This window comes from Phascolarctos cinereus, unplaced genomic scaffold (assembly GCF_003287225.1).
Source record: "Phascolarctos cinereus isolate Bilbo 61053 unplaced genomic scaffold, phaCin_HiC Scaffold_9;HRSCAF=440, whole genome shotgun sequence".
Lineage (NCBI taxonomy): Eukaryota > Metazoa > Chordata > Mammalia > Diprotodontia > Phascolarctidae > Phascolarctos > Phascolarctos cinereus.
In genome coordinates this window covers 189,559,187-189,576,562 of record NW_027556402.1, presented here as the reverse complement: position 1 = coordinate 189,576,562, position 17,376 = coordinate 189,559,187, and the positions used below count along the sequence as shown (strand labels likewise).

The following is a 17,376-nucleotide window of genomic DNA, read 5'->3' as shown; positions in this document are numbered from 1 at the left end:
GGAATAAACAAGTTAGCTTGAACATATTACGAATGTTTAATCAACAGAACTTAATGAATGACAAAATACTGGGGACAAGGGAAAGTAGGAGTCAATCATAACTAAAGTTTTAAACCTCCCTTAGCAACATTAATAGAAACTGGACAATATATTTTGAAACTGACGACTTAGGAAGTATCTATGGCATAGTTAAAGGAATAATTGATTTGAAATCAGAGGAACAGAGTTTGAATCCTGGCTCTTTTAATTATCATTTGCCTGCCCTTGGATGAATCACTTACACTCTTTGGGACTCAGTTTTCTCGATTATAAAATGGACTAGATGATCTCTAAAGCCTCCTCCAGCTTTATGACACAATTTGAGCTTCATTCAATGGTCAGAAATATTTCAAAGGTAAAACAGTTGGGCTTTGGTGACTCATTTAATATAGGAGGAAAGACAAACATGATTCAGAGCTTTTGAGGCAACTGGGATGATCGGGAGGATGGTGGTTCCATTAATAGAAATATGGGAATAGATTTGGGAAAAGAAGGCTTGGGTTACTGCATTCCTCAGAAAATGTCTATAATGATTTCTACCTGGAGGACAGATTGTTTGCCATCTTAGTGTGGCCAATATACTTTTCCAGTTGTAAAGCATATCAAGGCAGTCCCTGATGCTATTAACAACCTACTGTGAAATGCCCAAGTCAGATGTTCTCACAACTTGACATTAGAACATTCTATCCCATCAGTAGGTGAGCACAGATCAGCTCTGGCATCGTAGGCCTTGAAGCTGAACAACAAATTTCTCTGAATTCTGGGGAGCTTCTGTTGACCTTTAAGGAAATTTCAACACTTCCCTTGACAAGCTATTTAAGTATGGGATGACCTTTTCAATATCCATGATGCTTCTCTGCTCCATTTCCATTTTGCTAAACTTGTATGGAAAACTAGCTGAGTATTATTAGGATTTCTCAGTACTGACCTGCAATTCCAGGCCCATCTGCCTGCTGCATTTAGAATGTTTCAAACAAATCTTAGAAAACATCACAGGACAGCCCTCTTGAGTAAATTTCTATGTTCTTTTTTGACTGATATAATGGAATAATCACTGGCCTAAGACTCGGGAAATCTTAGGAATGAGTAATCCCTCCCTGTTCTTGACTTGTATAGCTGGGTTTTTGACCTCTCCCCTGTCCTTATCACCCTCTACTATCTATTAGAGTTATTCATGTACATATTTTATCCCTTCTACTAAAGTAAAAAGTCCACAAGAGAAGGAATCTGTCAGTTGATAAGTATCTACTGGATATGAGCCATGTATTAGACAATGTACTAGGCTCTGGTGATACGAGAATAAAGGTTAGTGACCTTAAGGAATCACATCATTCTTATTTGTACCTCCCCACTGCCTAGCACAGTGCCTGGCACATAGTAGGTGTTCAGCAATGTTGGGGGCTTCGAATTAAACCGACAGCTAGTACCACCATAATTTCTGACAATAAAAACTTAACATACTTCAAGTCAGTCTGCATATTTGACATAATGTCTTCGTTCTGATTATATCATTTACAGTAATTTTTTAGGGAGATGTCATTAAGAAAATATCTTTTGTTAGAAGCACTGAGTTTTTCCAGGATAATTTGACCCATATGTTTTAGTTCAGTCCTGATGTCATCTTATCTTCCACTGGTAAATATTAATGCCATATTTTCTTTACATGCTGTACGGAATCATACTAAGGGCTGTGATAGTGGGGGGGGATGGTATTGAAGAAGTATGGCCACATATCACCTGTAGTATAGGGACCAGGAGCACAATTCAGAAGGCATTGTCCACCGTGGCTCTCCAGGTATAGTCAGCAAGCCTCAAAGAAAATCCAAGTGGTTCACAGTCTGATCTGGGGTAAAACTAATGTTTAAACTATTCAGGCAGACACATATTTTCCTCAGGATGCCTACTTCCTCTATCAGTCCATAGTGCAAACCTTTCACATCTTAGCCTTGCAAGAACCTTGACTTAGAGCTTAAAAGGACCCTAGAGATTATTTGGTCCAACCCCATCATTTTCAAATGACAGTACTAAAGCCCAGAGAGATGAAGTGACTAGTCTATAGGGGCAGAGCCAGGAATGGAAATGAGGTCCTCTTACTAAAATCCCAATGCACTCTTCAGGACATTATGGGACCTCAACTGCAACTCTTACCCATATGTTGTGATCACTCCTTCATGAAGGATTTTTCTGTTCTCTTAGGGGCCATCTCCACTCATCCTGACCTATATCTTGCCACTGGACCCAGATGGCTCCAGAGGACAAAGTGAGGCTGGTGACTCTTCACAGCCCTCCCTCACTGAAATTCAATTTATTTGCAAGTCACAGCATCACCTCCCTGATGTCATGGTCCTCTTTGAGAATGAAGGACAAATAATAACAACATTATGTCCTGCTAGCTACCTTCCCCTGTTTTTTTTTTGGGGGGGGTTATTGAACCAATTCGTGAATGTTTAATATTTCAGTTCCCCAAAGGCTAATTTACGATTCTGCTGACTCGTCAAATAAAAGCTTCTGTCCAGGCCTTCACGAGCTGTTGTGGATGAAACAGTCCTTTGCTGGTGGCTGTGCCTCTGATGTGATGAATGTTTACTGCATCACATTTAGACTGCTCTACTGAGAGCCAGGCAGGGGCCTAACGTGACGCCCACTTTATAATCAAGCTCTGGTCACTAAATTGCATCCTCAACACAGAGATTAGTCATCCTACGCTCACATCAGCTTGTATCTTCTCAATATAATTTTTATCCAAATTTCTAAATGTAAGCCAGGTAGCTTCCTTCTCCTGATTTGACTCCAATCTCAGGTCAATGTTCATTTTCAGTGTTGAAGATACAGACAGTGATAGATTGGAACTCAAGAGCTAACCTTGCACATGTTGAATCAAGATCCTCTTTGGAAAGTTTACGCAAGGACATGGACAAGCACAGCACAGGATGATCAAGCCTGGGTGAGTTACAACCCACTCCTGAGGATGGAGAGCCCTCACTAATAATATCCCAGATACTTCAAAGTTTGGAAGTAGAATCTGTTGTCTCAGAGTCGTTTGCTCACCAAAGACAATGACTCCAAAGTTATACCTAAAGCATTCTTTCTACTTCAAGAATAGCCATCAAAAACCTTAACTGGACAGCAGTCAAAATGACTCTTCATGCAGGAAGTATATAGCTCACAAATGACCATGGTAGTTTTTTATGGTCGAAATACCTACTACAAAATGATGAAGGTACCATTTAGAAAATGTTCCTTTTTATAACAATAGATAGAATTTATATAGCACTTCATGGTTGGTAAACTGCTTACCAAATATTATCTCCTTTTGCCTCTACTACAACCTTGGGAGGCAGATACTACTATCAACTCTCTTTGAACAGATGAGGATCTGAGGTAGACTAAGGTTAAGCGACTTGCCCAGAGCCATACAGCAAGTAAGTTTCTTTTTCTTTTTTTCTTTTGTAAGGCAATTGGGGTTAAGTGACTTGCCCAGGGTCACACAGCTCTAGTAAGCATCAAGTGTTTGGTCTGAGGCTGGATTTGAACTCAGGTCCTCCTGATTTCAGGGCTGATGCTCCTGCACCACTTAGCTGCCCCTAGCAAGTAAGTTTCTGAAGCAAGATTTGAACTCAGGTCTTCAGGTTAAGTACTCTATCCACTGTACCACCTAGGTGTCTTTTGCTGTAGGCCAAAGAATTCTGAGAGGATGGATGATACAGTAGTAAGAGTACATTATCTATAGTTAGGAGACCTGGGTATAAGTCCTGACTCTAATACTTCCTAGCTGTATGGCCTTAGATAGGTCATTTCATTTCTTCATCTGTAAGACAGAGATCATAATGGGAGGACTCCCTGTCTTGCCCTTAAGGTTACATTCTGTAAACTGGTACAGTATACCAGACACATGGGAGCTGCCATTATCCTATGATGCAGCTTTGTTTTAATAATACCAGCTTCTGTGATTGGGGGAATGGGTAAAGGGACACATTTGTACAAGGCAGATTTTTGTAGTGCACCGCCCTGCGTTTCCTATGATTCGTATTACAGATGAGGCATCTTGGTGTCATGGAAAGAGCTCTGACCCCAGGATCAGAAGATCCCACGTCTGTGTCTTAGCTCTTGCTAACACACTGTCTGACGTTTGGCAGGTGCCTGAGCCTCATTTCTTATTGAAAAGATTACTACTATCTGCCTCATAAGGTGAGTGTGAAGATCAAATGAAACACTATGAGTAAAGCATTTTGTAATCCTGATGTAGCGTCTAACTGTGATCTGTTGGTGGTGCTGGTGGTGGTGCTTTTACTGGCACAATGAGAGAAATGGGCACAACCACGTCATGGACCTTTATGCCATCTAGAAGGCAAGGCAGTCCAAGGTAGCAGAACTAGCACAGGACCAGGAGGCTGATGACCTGTATCTAGTCCTGGCTCACTATGACTTGGGGAAAATCACTTCCTCTCCTTGGCCCTCAGTTTCCTTGTCCACAAAATGGAGGGGATAGATAGATATTCCTTGTACTGAAAGATGGCAGTATCTCCTCTTCCCCACTCCACCGGGGGGTTGGGGACAGTTTGCTGAGTTGTTCAGCTCAAAAATTTCATCACTTGGTGGCCAAGTCTCTGGTACTGGACCTTTCTGCATGACCTAAGACTGGTCCTCAGATGACATGCACAGGGTCCATTATTAGGGTTGTCACCAAATATTTTTCCATTATAGATAAAGACCCGCCAGAGAATGTCCTGTCATGACCTAACTCTGAACAACTCAGGGTTGCCTCATGGGGTTCATCTCCCACCCTTGTAGAGGAATCCCAGGACTCTGCTCCCAAGAGACTTGGGCATAATTGCGCACCTCAGGCCAGTCCCTGATTCCACCATCTAGTGGATCTATCTCTCTGGAGACCCAATATGGCCACTGTATGTGCAGGTGCTGCATTCCCCTACCTGCTCATCAGTCATAACTACTGAAGACCCAGAAAAGAAAGTACTACCCATGTCCCTGACACTGTGAAATATCCGAAATCATAATCATTTTATCAATAGAGGTGACTTCAAAGAAGTTGCATGACCAACCACTTTGCTATTACACAGGACCCAAGGACCACTGGGCCTATTAATCTGCCCTGCAACTAACTCCTTTTACATATGTTATCTTCTCTATTGAAATGTGGGCACCTTGAGAACAGGTACTAACTCTTTTCTATCCATATCCTTAGATCTTAGCACAGTGTCTGCATACAGCAAGTGCTTCATAAATGGTTTTCATTCATAGCTCTATTATATCTTTTATGACTCAAAATAGATAAAAGATGGGTAGTCAGCACCTCCTTTCAAAAGAGATAAGTAAAGCTAGTGATTTCCACGATCTGAGCATGCAGAAGAAACCCATTTTGAGGTCCCTAAGGGCTTCCAATGAAATGACAACACGGGTCCAAACAAACATGTCAAGTCTAATTCGAGTAGACAAGTTGACTCACGCTTTTGTACACACTTCCCACAAGATACCTACGCAGATGTACAAACATGCAAGTACACCTTGTTTCTTCTTTTCACATCAACACCTTGCTCTTCTAAAGTGTATTACCAAATACCTCCTTCCTATATATAGACAGACACAATCCATCACTCACTCACACACGGTACTTTCTGTATTCCTCTTTTTATGTTAAAATACGCATTTGACATGAAAACAAAGATTCAGAGAGGCAGTTTGATACGTTGGAAAGAAGAGAGGACTTGGAATAAGAAGTCTAAGAACAGAGTCTTGAATATCTCAGTCCTTAGGTAAATGACCTTGTCCATTTCCCTTAATGGTACCACCTCAGTTATCTCCTTTATAAAACTGGTATAATAACCATTGTCATATTTAATTCACTGACAATGTACAGTTTCATACACATGAATGTCAATCACTATTACTACTTTCATAACTTATGGTGCCATGGAGGGTACTCTGGGTTCTTGATGTCTATGTCTGTGAAATGCAAGCTCTGGAAGGTCCTATCAAGCTGGCAGAGCTGGAAAGATTTCAAGTAAATACCTGGCCAAGGACTAAATACCTATTTCTAAAGGACCAGCCTCACCTGCTTTGTAAAAACTCATCACCAGAGAGTTGGTCAGTGGGTAATGATTTCTTTTTTGACCACAGCTCTTCATAAAGATGATGCATAGAGAAAATGTGAAATGTAACAGAGGAAGGCATACTTACTCTGTGATGAATCATAGATCTTGGGAAATAATAAAGAAAAGCTGAATGGTGTGGGGAATAGAACACCAGCCCTGGAGTCAGGAGGATCTGAGTTCAAATCCAGACACTTACGAGCTGTGAGACCTTAGAGCTAAGTCTTGATGGGAGCTAAGTATTCCAAGATAATTTTTTAAGGAAAAAAAAATATTCTAGGCATGGGAATAACCTGTGCAAAGGCTATGCATAGGAAACAATAAATAGGCCATTTTGTCTGGAACATGGTAGGGGTGTATTGCAGCCAGGTCAGACAGGCTCAGGAAGCCGGCAATTAAATTTCCAGTGTGAGGATTTACACCTGGGAAATTAGCAAATGCCACAAATCGGGGCTTGATGTATTGGTTTCTTGATTTCCAGACTTAAGTAAAGGGATAGAGAAAAATGTTAATAATGTGGATTAAAATTAAATGTGTATCATATGTATATTTTTTTTCCTGGAGGGCTGGTTATTGAAAACTTAACAGCATACCCCAGGACATAGACTGTGTAAGGGGAAGTAATGTGAAATCAATTTGGGAAGGTATTTTATAACAAGACTGGTTGGAGCCAGATATAGAATATAAGACACTCAAGAGATCTTCAGTCTGGCCTGGAGCCATGGATACCTGCATGATTCATTACTGACCTCACCGGGCACTCCAAGGAAAAAAGTTTCTGCTTTTTATGAGTAGAGCTGAGACTTAAGAGACTAACAACATGAAAGAAAGCCTAAGAAACACTGCGACATTTTCACATCTCTGGATGCCCTTGATGTACTCGTCATCAGCACCACCAGCATCTCCCATTTCTATTAGGTGTTATGCTTCCATACCCATTCACTTTTTCTGTTATCTGGCTATAGTTACTGATTACTCTGTTCTTTTGGTATTTCCTTTAAAAAAACCTTTACATTAAAAAGCATTTTCCTCATTGCAACCCTAGGAGGTATGGAACAGAAGCATTACTAATCTATGAGTATCAGGATACCGAGGTTCACAGAGGTTATGTGACTTTCCCACGTGGCCACAAGGCTAAAATATATCAAAAACTGAGATTTGAATCTAGATCTCCCTGAATCCAAGCCTTAAGCACTACCCACTTTACAAGACTGCCTTTAAAGAGAATAATTTTTTTGGGGGAGAGGGGAAGAATATTGGTGTCACATGAATATGAATTCAAACAATTTTCCCCAATGTCACAAATTTACCTGGCACAGATCAGTGACTGCTTCTGCAGTTTTAAAGTCATCCTCCTCTTCGAGATCATAACGAGTTAATCTCTGCTTTTCCAGGAATTCATGATAAGCCTGAAATTAATAGGAAAATAGATTCCTGGTTAAAAAAAAACACTTGAAACTGTTTTCAATTTCAGAAATATGGCATCGTTTGTTTGTTTGTTTTTCTTATAGGCTTCTCTTTCCAAGACTGCAAAACATTTACACAATACTTCTCTAAACTACACACATTCATCTTTGGCTCTGAGAATTGTCAGGTTTCAGTTGGGTAGTAAGAATAAACTGAAAGAACTTTTTCAGAACCATAAGGAGAAGGGAACAATAGGTCATTAAAAGTCCATCCAAAGGTATTCACACTTGCAAGGTCTGGTTAGGAATGAAGATGCCTCTGATTCCTATGTCTATGTCTGAATGTTCTGGAGAGAAAACTTTTGAATATCATGTCGTACAATGAGAGTGTGGAGTTAGTGGTTCAAATTCTAGTTCCACGTTGACTAACCATGTATGATTATGGTCAAATCATTTGACTCAATTTCATGGTAAAATTCCTGTAAAATTGAAAGAATTCTACTTGAACTATCTTGTGCAGAGGTATGTCATAACAAAAAGTAGTTTTGTAAGTTTAAAACATGGTAGAAATGAGAATGATAATTAATATTGCCTGTCTCCAGATTTCACTCCTGCTGCTGATTCCCTTAAAAATAAGAAATTTGTCTCTACTCCTCAAGCTGGCTTGCCTGCAAATATTCACATAATTGCTAAGTGGGAATGGACCTCAGGGGTCATCTAGTACAACCCATATCTGAATAAAAATCCCTTTTGCAGCATAAAAAACAAGTGGCCATTCAGCCTTTTCATGAAGACTTATCCCCTGAGGCAGGCCATTGAATGTTTGGAGAACTCTAATCAGTTTTTAAAAATCCTTACATAAAGCCCAAATTTGCCTCTCTGTGGGTTCTGAATATTACTCCAAAGTCCAGTCATTACTTTATAAGAATAATTGTATTACCTTTGGGAAGACAGACAACATGGCACATCACTGTTGTTTGTCCTTAGTTCTCAAAGAGGACCACTACATTAGGAAGATGATACCATGACTTACCAGTGAATTGGATTGAAGTGAGTGAGGACTGTGCAAAATCACCAGCCTCACTTTCTTCTCAGGAGCCATCTTGGGTCCAGTGGCAAGATACAGATCAAGACAAGTGGAGATGGCCCTGATAGAGCACTGAATGCCCATCCTGAGCTCCTGGGTTTAAGATCTAGGTCTGCTGTTTACTATCTGTGTGACCTTTGATTTATAACTTCATCTGTAAAATGAGAGCACTGAACTAGATGATCTCAAAGGGCCCCTCCAGCTCTGATATTCCAGGGGTTCTTCTTTAAGATCCAATATCCTGGATTGTATGTTACAGAGTCCCTTTTAATTCCACTTTTTATAGTGTATGTTCACAGGTTCCTGGTGCTCTAATAGTCTAATAATCTAATATGTTAGATGCTCCCCTGCAGGTCAGTTTAGGCATTATCCTTCTAGCACCAATACCATCTGTTCTTTGTTAGAAGAGCCTTTTAGTCCTTCCAAAAGACATTCTGTTTTTGAATGTCCTTTGCAGGTTTGACTGCTCTGCTTTATAGACCCCCAAACCATCACCACAGACAAATAAAACATGATGATATATCCCATTTGCCTTTCACAAGGTCAATAAACAATTGCTAATCTGAATTCTTGCCCTACAAAGGCCAGGTTTACTTGAGAACTTGTGATAGTGGAAGAGAGCTTTAATGCTGAGGTAGTCATTGCATTAGCTCACTCCCCAAATGAAAATACAAACCTGCCACTGTAACACCAACAGGAAAATTTCAAAAGGAGGGTGGGGACCTGAGAGTCATTCTGCATTGAATACACAGAGTTTATTTGTTTTAACTCCAATCAAGTCATGTTTTAAAACTTAAGATGTTAGAATATTTGATGTGTACATGTGGGGGGGTCAGGGAACAAACAAACACTTTAAGTGAGTGTTCTTGGGGCTAGTCATGATTCTCTTACATTATTTTTGTTCTTGAAAGTGAAGGATGGATTTAAAAATAACTCAGGAGGTCGGTGGCACGCTAGCAATTATCAAAGTAGCGGCACTCTCAGCATGCCATGCTTCGTCTTGCTATAAGCAGTACCTGGTTATTAGGGGAGAGAGACTGAATTCCACACTTGGATGTTGATCCAGTATTAAGGAAGACACTTTGGATTCGAAAGAGTCTTAACATTTTGCAGTAACGAATGGAGAAGTTAGGGAGGAGGAATGAGAGTTTGAGTCATAGTATAGAATTATGGTCAGAAAGCCCCTTGTTAGCTATCTAGTCTAACTTATCCCCCTAGGGGGAAAATCTCCATTACAATATACCCAACAAAAGATCAGATAACCTCTGCTTGAAGACCTTGAGTGAGGGGGAGCTCACCACACCTTGAGAAGCAGTCAGTTCTTCTTCTGGATATCTTTAATTGTTAGGAGGCTTTTCCTAAATTTATCTCTTTGTACCTTCTACCCACTGTTACTGCCTTGGACTTCTAAGGCTACACAGAACAAATCTAATCAACCCTTCACATACTTGAAGACAGTGCTTATGTTCCCCTGACTCCTCTCTTCTCTGAAGTAAACATCCCTACTTCCTCCAAAGACTCTTCACCATTCTGGCTGACCTCTCTCATGTGAGGAGAGGAGCCCGAGAGAAGGCAGAGTACCTGGAGACTGTGACAGGTGAAATAAACCAATTTCACTTCACAGGATCATAGAATTATAAGATTCTGGAATAGAAAGGACCTCAGAGGTCATCTGATCCAGTAATGTCAAACTAAAACAGAAACGGACCACTAAACCATACATACCAATCCCTGCGGGCTGCTTATTGACTTATTCATGCATTTTTATATTTCTTTTATATTAATTAATTTATTTTGTTAAATATTTCCCAATTACATTTCATTCCAATTTGGGCTGCACTTGGGAGTATTGTGGGTCATGTATTTGATACATCTGATCTAATCCACAGTGCCCTTTCCCCCATTTAGCAGATAAGGAAACTGAGGCTCATGCAGGGAAAGTGACTTTTCAAAGATTAGACAGTTAAAGAGAATTTCTGGGATTTGCAGCCAGGTCCCTCATACTTCATAACAATTTAATCCAGTGTACTTTATAACAACTATGCCATCTTATCAAGATGGCTGGAATCAGTTTGACTATTTACTAAAAGCCTAGATTTTAACTACCTTCCTAGCCACACATATGGAGGCATCAAGAATACGGCTGAGCAAAGTTAGAGATCACTTCAGGCAATCTCTAAGTCTGTAAGTTGAAAAGAAGTTGTCCGTCTTCATTGGTGGATGGAAATTTCCTCACCTGGAGTTTCTTTATCAGTAAAATAGCAGGACCAGTCCCCTTCCTTGTGACTTCAATGTGATTAGGTTGTATCTCAACCCCGGGTGTAACTATATTGAATACATTATAGGAAGAAGCATGTATTTGTGATTGTGGCAGTCCCAGATATAGATCACTGACTCTAGCATTGATAAAAGTAGAATTGTCTAACTTGAAGCTCCTCCTTTGAGGAGATGGCTGAGTTACTCTGGGTCATTGGCTGTCTTCCATGCCTGGAATGCACTTCTTCCTCATCTTTGCCTCCTGACTTCACTGGCTTCCTTCACATCCCAACTAAAATCCTACTTTCTAAGTAGGCAAGCCTTTCCCGATTCCCCTTAACTCTAGTTCCTTCACTTGGTTAATTATTTTCAATCTATCCTGCAAATAGCTTGTTTGTACATACTTGTTTGTGAATTGTCTCCCACATTTGACTATAATGATATCCGTGATGTCAGAGGCCTTTCTTTTGCCTTCTTTGTATACCTAGTGCATGGCACATAGAAGGAGCTTAATAAATATTAATTGCCTGACTGGCATAATGTGCACAAGGTAGGTCATAGAATAAACAGTATGTCAGAGTTGAACGCGATCTTAGAACAAAGAATTTTAGTACTGGAAGAGACTGAAGAGCACAGACTGTCATATAGAACAGACCTCAGATCATAGAATGTTAAGGCTGGAAGGAACCTTGTCAATTATTTACTTCAAATCCCTCATTTTAATGAGGGAAAAAAAAAAAGCTCACCTAAGGTTCCAAACCTGGTAAGTGGCTCTTAAATCCAGGTCTTCCGACTTTCAAGTTCTTTAATTTAATTATAAAAAGTTCTTTAATATGGATCTATATTTATATCTATTTTACATCAATATCTCTATATATTTTAATTGAAAAAGTACAAGTGACTGGATGCCATCTTAAATGCTTTGGGACTCATTTTATACAGCTGGGTAAGTTTATTTTGTTGGGGTGCATACTCTTTATTCCATGGAAACTCTAAAAGCACAGCATACCCACTATTCCATTGAGTGTTCAGCTGTCAATAAATAATGAAAGGAGGTCCGGAGACATGTTGGTGGCCCTGTCAGGGGGCTGTCATTCTTAATTGCCCATGGCCCCAGCTGATCTAGGTCGGTGAGGCAATCGTGTGGCTTGATTGACAGTCAATACAATTTTTCAAGAAGTCGCTAGGAGGACATTACCTTAAGTACCACATCAGGGTCAGCCACCTTTTGTGTTTTTCCAAAAAGGCATACTCTCTCTTCTTTGTGAGCCAATGTCATCTTTTCGATCCTTGCCTCCCGGCGAGCCAGAGAAGCCTTGATTAGGTCCTTACCTCTCTGGACACATTCTGAAACATAATTATTCCACGTTACTGGTTTGGAGAGAAATCCCAAGCCTCAAAAAGGGAAAAGAAACAATAATACGGGCGACAACAATAAGAATGATCTCTCAGTGGCTAATTCTGTTAAAGTCAGAGGCACTAAGAAATCATAACTGAATTATTGATTTTTTTTTTTTAGTTTTGTCTTCTAAATGTCTAGGAATCATAAGTTTTTGAGATGCAATTTATTCTTTTATTTTCTAAATGAGGTGACTGGCCCAGAGAGGTATAGTCACTTATCCAAGGTAATACAATCTGTTGGAGGTATAGCCAGGAAGAGAACCCAAATCATATTTCCTGCCCAGTGTTCCCTTCAAGGTGCCATGCTATTATGCAACCTTATATTCTATTTCCAAAATTATTTTTTCATATCCATGTTATAATAAATTGCTTTTCAGTGGGGAGAATATGTGACAGCTTTTTCAGGCTAATTTTGTTTTTCCCTTAATGGATTCTGTAGTAAGATTATAATTATTTTTGGTGTAATCAGTGAATTATTTATTTTCATCATCTGTTTTTGCTCCACTGTCACTCTGGTAACCCTTGGTGAGACATAACATCTCTCAGCCCCGGTGTTAAATTATTTTATAGAACACATATTTCAACCTCAATGATTTGGAGGAGGAGAAAAAATGGGAAGAATCACAAAATCTCAAAGTTGGGAGAAGGGAGTGAGAGGTCATCTGGTCCAGAGGTGTTAAGTCCATGGCTCGTGGGCTGCATATGGCCAGAAACATACCCAAACCAAATTCAAATGTAATTGGGAGATATTTAGCAAAATAAATAAAAACACAATAAAACAGATTAAATTACATGTTAAAACTAAGTCAATACATGGCCCACAGGGGAACTTCATGAATAGATTGGTCGCCCCATTTCTATTTGAGCTCAAAATTACTTATCTAGGCCAACCCGTACCTAAACAGGAATCCCTTCAAAAAATATCCCTGACAAGTGGTCATCTAGCCCCCTCTTAAAAGGACCTTTAGTGATGGGGAATTAGCCACCTTCTGAAGCAGCCCAGTCTAGCGCTAGTAAGGACATTTTATCTTAAATCAAGCCAAAATCTGCCCCCGTTCAACTCCTACCACTGTCACTTGCTCTGTCTTCCTGGGCAAACAGATTGAGCGTAATCTTTCTTCTAAAATGAGCATCCTTGTGTAACAACTGCAGACAGCAATTATTTCCTGCTCTGATTTAGATTTAAGATTTAGATCTTCTATTCTCTAGGCTAACTTTTTGGCATTCCCCAAGTCTATATTCCTATCAGGTGATTTTGGAATATCCTGGTTACGCTCATCTGTACACACCCTCATTTGTCAATATTCTTCTCAAAGTGTGTTGTCTAGAATTGAACCTGGTAACCCAAATGGGGCCTGACCAGATGGGACCAACACTTCCTCGTTTTATTATTTAACTATGCCACCCCTTCACTTTTTTGCCTCTTTATTAAGCATTTCCTAAACATACCTTGTTTTCTCAACTTGATTATAAAGGCAGAGCATATGTTTTATATATAATATCTTCTTGAATCCTCTATGCCTGGCCCAGTGTCTTACCCCTTTTAGGTGCTTAATAATTGGTTGTTATTGCTATTAGTGGTGAAGCATCTTCCAATCAATATTTATCAATCTTGTAGTCAATAAGTGTTCTCTCTTATTTAAATATGTTTTAAAATTTAAATACATTTATATATAAAACATATAATCTATATCTATAATCTATATGCATGATATGTGTACATATATTCATATATGTATTAGGTTCACGCAAAGCCGTGTCCTTAGGCCAGAAGTTCTTATCCTAGGGAATGTAAACTTAAATTGTTTTTAATAATTGTATTTCATTACAACTAGTTTCCCTTGTAATTCTATGCATTTATTTCATGTATATAAGATCATTCTTCTAAGAATGAGTCCCTAGGTTTCACCAGATTGACAAAGGAACTCGTGATACACACAGCAATGTTAAGAGTCCCTGCTTTAGACACTGTGAGGAACACGAGAATGATAAGGGCTCATATTTCTATAGCACCTTCAGACTCAAAAAGTGCTTTCTTCAAAACAGCTCAGTGAAGCAGATCATCCAGCTATTATCACCTCCGTTTTACCAAATGAGAAAAAAAAATAGATCTCATCATGATGAGTTGATTCACTCATAGCCACATGGGTTGAGTAAGAGCTGGGATTGGAATCAAGGTGTCCTGACTCCACCTTCAGTGCTCTTCCCACTATGCCAAGGTGCTTTTTAAAGAGAAGGAAATAATGTGGTTTTTTTATGGTCAAAGATTTAAATAAATAAGCTCAAGATGTAGGAAATGATTAAAGAACAGCATATGATACTCCTTGAGTGCCTTAATTAAAAAATTGCTTATTGAGAACTAGTTAAAATAAATACATAAGTAAATGGATGTGCGAAGGAATGAATGAATGAATGAATGAAATGAATGAATGCATGATTAAACAAATAAACAGATGATAGATGGATATATATATATATATATATATATATATATGGATGCATGAACAAATGAATGGAAGAATAAATGAGTGAATGAATACATGAATAAATAAATAAGTAAATAAGTTACAGATAGAAAGATGGATAGATGAAAGAATTGACTCTATGTAAATCCCCATGTTAGTATGCTTTGTGGATGATGTCAACATGAACCAAAACAGAGTCCTTGCTGTCACAGGGGTCTCAGTCTAGCAGAGGGATAAGATGTATGTGCAGATAATTATAATACAAATTAAATTATGATAAGTGCACAGGAAATATACAAATAAAGTATTCTCAGAGTTCTGATGGGGGAGGAGCCAGTGAGGAGAACAGAAAAGAGCACTGGATTGGGGATCAGGAGACCCAGGTTCAAATCCTCATTCTGCCACTGTCTGTGTGACATTGCAAAAGTCATTTTATATTTCTGGGCCTTGATTGCTTCATCAGAGGTAGCTAGGTGGTGCAGTGAGTAGAGTGCTGGACGTGGAGTCAGGAAGAACAGAGTTCAAATTTTGCCGCAGACTCATAATGCTTTGCAACCTTGGACAAACTTCACCTTTGTCTACCTCAGTTTCCTCATCTGTAAAGGAAGGAAAGAGGGAAACAAGGCTGTATGAAGCACCTACACTGTGCCAAGTACTTCACAAATATCTCACTTGATCTTTATAATAACCCTGGGAGGTAGGTGCTATTATTATCCCCATTTTACAGTTCAGGAAACCAAGGCAGGCAGAGGAGAGGGGGAATAATAGCACCTACTTTCCAGGGTTCTTGTGAAGATTAAATGAGATGATATTTACAAAGCACTTTGCAAACATTAAAGTCCTATGTAAACGCTAGTATTGTTTTTATTAATGAAGGGGTTGGACTAGATAATTTCTAACAGTCACTTTCAGCTCTCATCATTGATTACATGAAGATGATGCTTCTAGCTGGGAAGGGTGAGATGAACAGAAGAAGGGACGGCTCAAAGCAGGAGAGAGAACATGGGCTGGTTCTTGAAAAAGACAAAAAAGATTTCAACAGGTGGAAATGAGGTGAATAAGTGAGGAAACAGAAGAGGGAAGATGTCATGGGGATTGTGAGAATAGTATCCTAGGCTAGGTGATGCAGTCTAGACTGTAAGGGCAAGTGGAGGTCAGGATGATGGTGAGTCAGAGTAGTCAGGAAAGGGTCCCTAAGATAGAAACAAGGTGAATTTGTGAGCCAGGAAAAGGAGAAACAACACTTTCCTAGTTGTCCTTTGTGACTAAATATACAGGGTGTTGTGCTAGAGAGAGGAATTGGACGTGTTCTGGCACAGCCACAAAGGCCAGATGGAGGAGCCACAGGTCAAAGCGGGAGTTGGAAAGAAGCCCACTTTGGCTAGCTATAAGAAGAAATTTCAAACAATTAGAGCTATCCAGTGGTGGAATGGAAGAAGAGGGTTCCCCTTTCCTGAGAACCTAGAAGTGAAGGCTGGATTATTGAGGATATTATAGAGAAGTCTCCTTCTTAGGTAGAGACTGAACTGGTAGAAACCAGGTCTTGAGATCTCTTCTATCTCTGACTGTCTGTGATTCTGGAGGTGACTACAGACCCTGAAATAGCAATCAAGGAGCAGTAACTCTTAATTAAAAGGAATGAATCAAACCAGATGCATAAGCCACCAGCTTCCACTAAAGTTCATTCTTATGACTAACTGTGCTCTTTTGGCATCCATGATAAATAGCTAGTTATAGATGGGCTGTATGATTTATGGGGCAATTAAGACTTTTTACTTAGGCAATTACCAAGCTAAGGTCACATCACACTTGATAGCAGCAATACCCTGCTCTAATAGGACTCCTAACCATAAGCAACAAATATCACTAGTCTGGAAATAATTTGTGAAAATATATTACACGTAAGAAGAAAGGCAGTGCGATGTAGCAGAAAGGGGTATTGTACTTAAGAGGCAGAAAACCCAAATTTGAGTCCCAACTCTGGTGCTTATTAGCTACGAGGATTTAGGAAAGTCATTAGTGCTTTCTGAGCCTCTGTTTTCTCATTAGTAAAATGGAAAAATAATACCTGTACTACACACCCATTAGTTTCACTGGTGTTTCTACTAGAAGGGACCTTTGGGATAACCTAGTTCAGCTGACTCATTGCACAGAGAATGAAACTGAGGTCCAGGGGACGTAAAGTGACTGGCTGGTCATGTCACAAGCAGCAGATTTAGGATTCAAATTTAGGCTTTTTAGCTACATATCTTTCCAGTATATCACACTGCCACATAGGATTATTGGGAACAAAGTGTTTTATAAGCCATAACGTGCTAGAGAGATGTAAATCATTACCAGAGGCTGTGGTGCAATGGTAAGAGGAGGAGGATTTGATGTAAAAGAACTCATGGTCCAATCTTGATTTTGTTACTTACTGTCTACACGGCCTTGGACAAATCATTTTCCCCTTCTGGACCTCAGTTGCCTCCCCTGGGAAATGAAGACATTGGGGAAGAGGATCTAAATCCAGCTCTAAATCTTCTGGTCTATTATTATTAGTAATAACAGCAATCATCATTTATATTCCGTAGGCTTACTTTTCATTTTAACATTCAGACAATACTGTCACACAT

At 39.5% G+C, this 17,376-nt stretch overlaps 1 protein-coding gene across 3 annotated transcripts in view; it reads right to left on the bottom strand.

The window, feature by feature from the left end:
* Positions 1-17,376, bottom strand: part of EVC (EvC ciliary complex subunit 1) — a 135,764-nt gene that overhangs the window by 68,900 nt on the left and 49,488 nt on the right. For all 3 annotated transcript variants that reach the window (XM_020992261.2, XM_020992262.2, XM_020992263.2), the window contains 2 exons: positions 12,094-12,242; positions 7,457-7,555 (listed from right to left, as the gene is read on the bottom strand). In XM_020992261.2, coding sequence (XP_020847920.1) covers positions 7,457-7,555; positions 12,094-12,242 — 248 coding nt within the window. The remainder of the gene's footprint in view (positions 1-7,456; positions 7,556-12,093; positions 12,243-17,376) is intronic.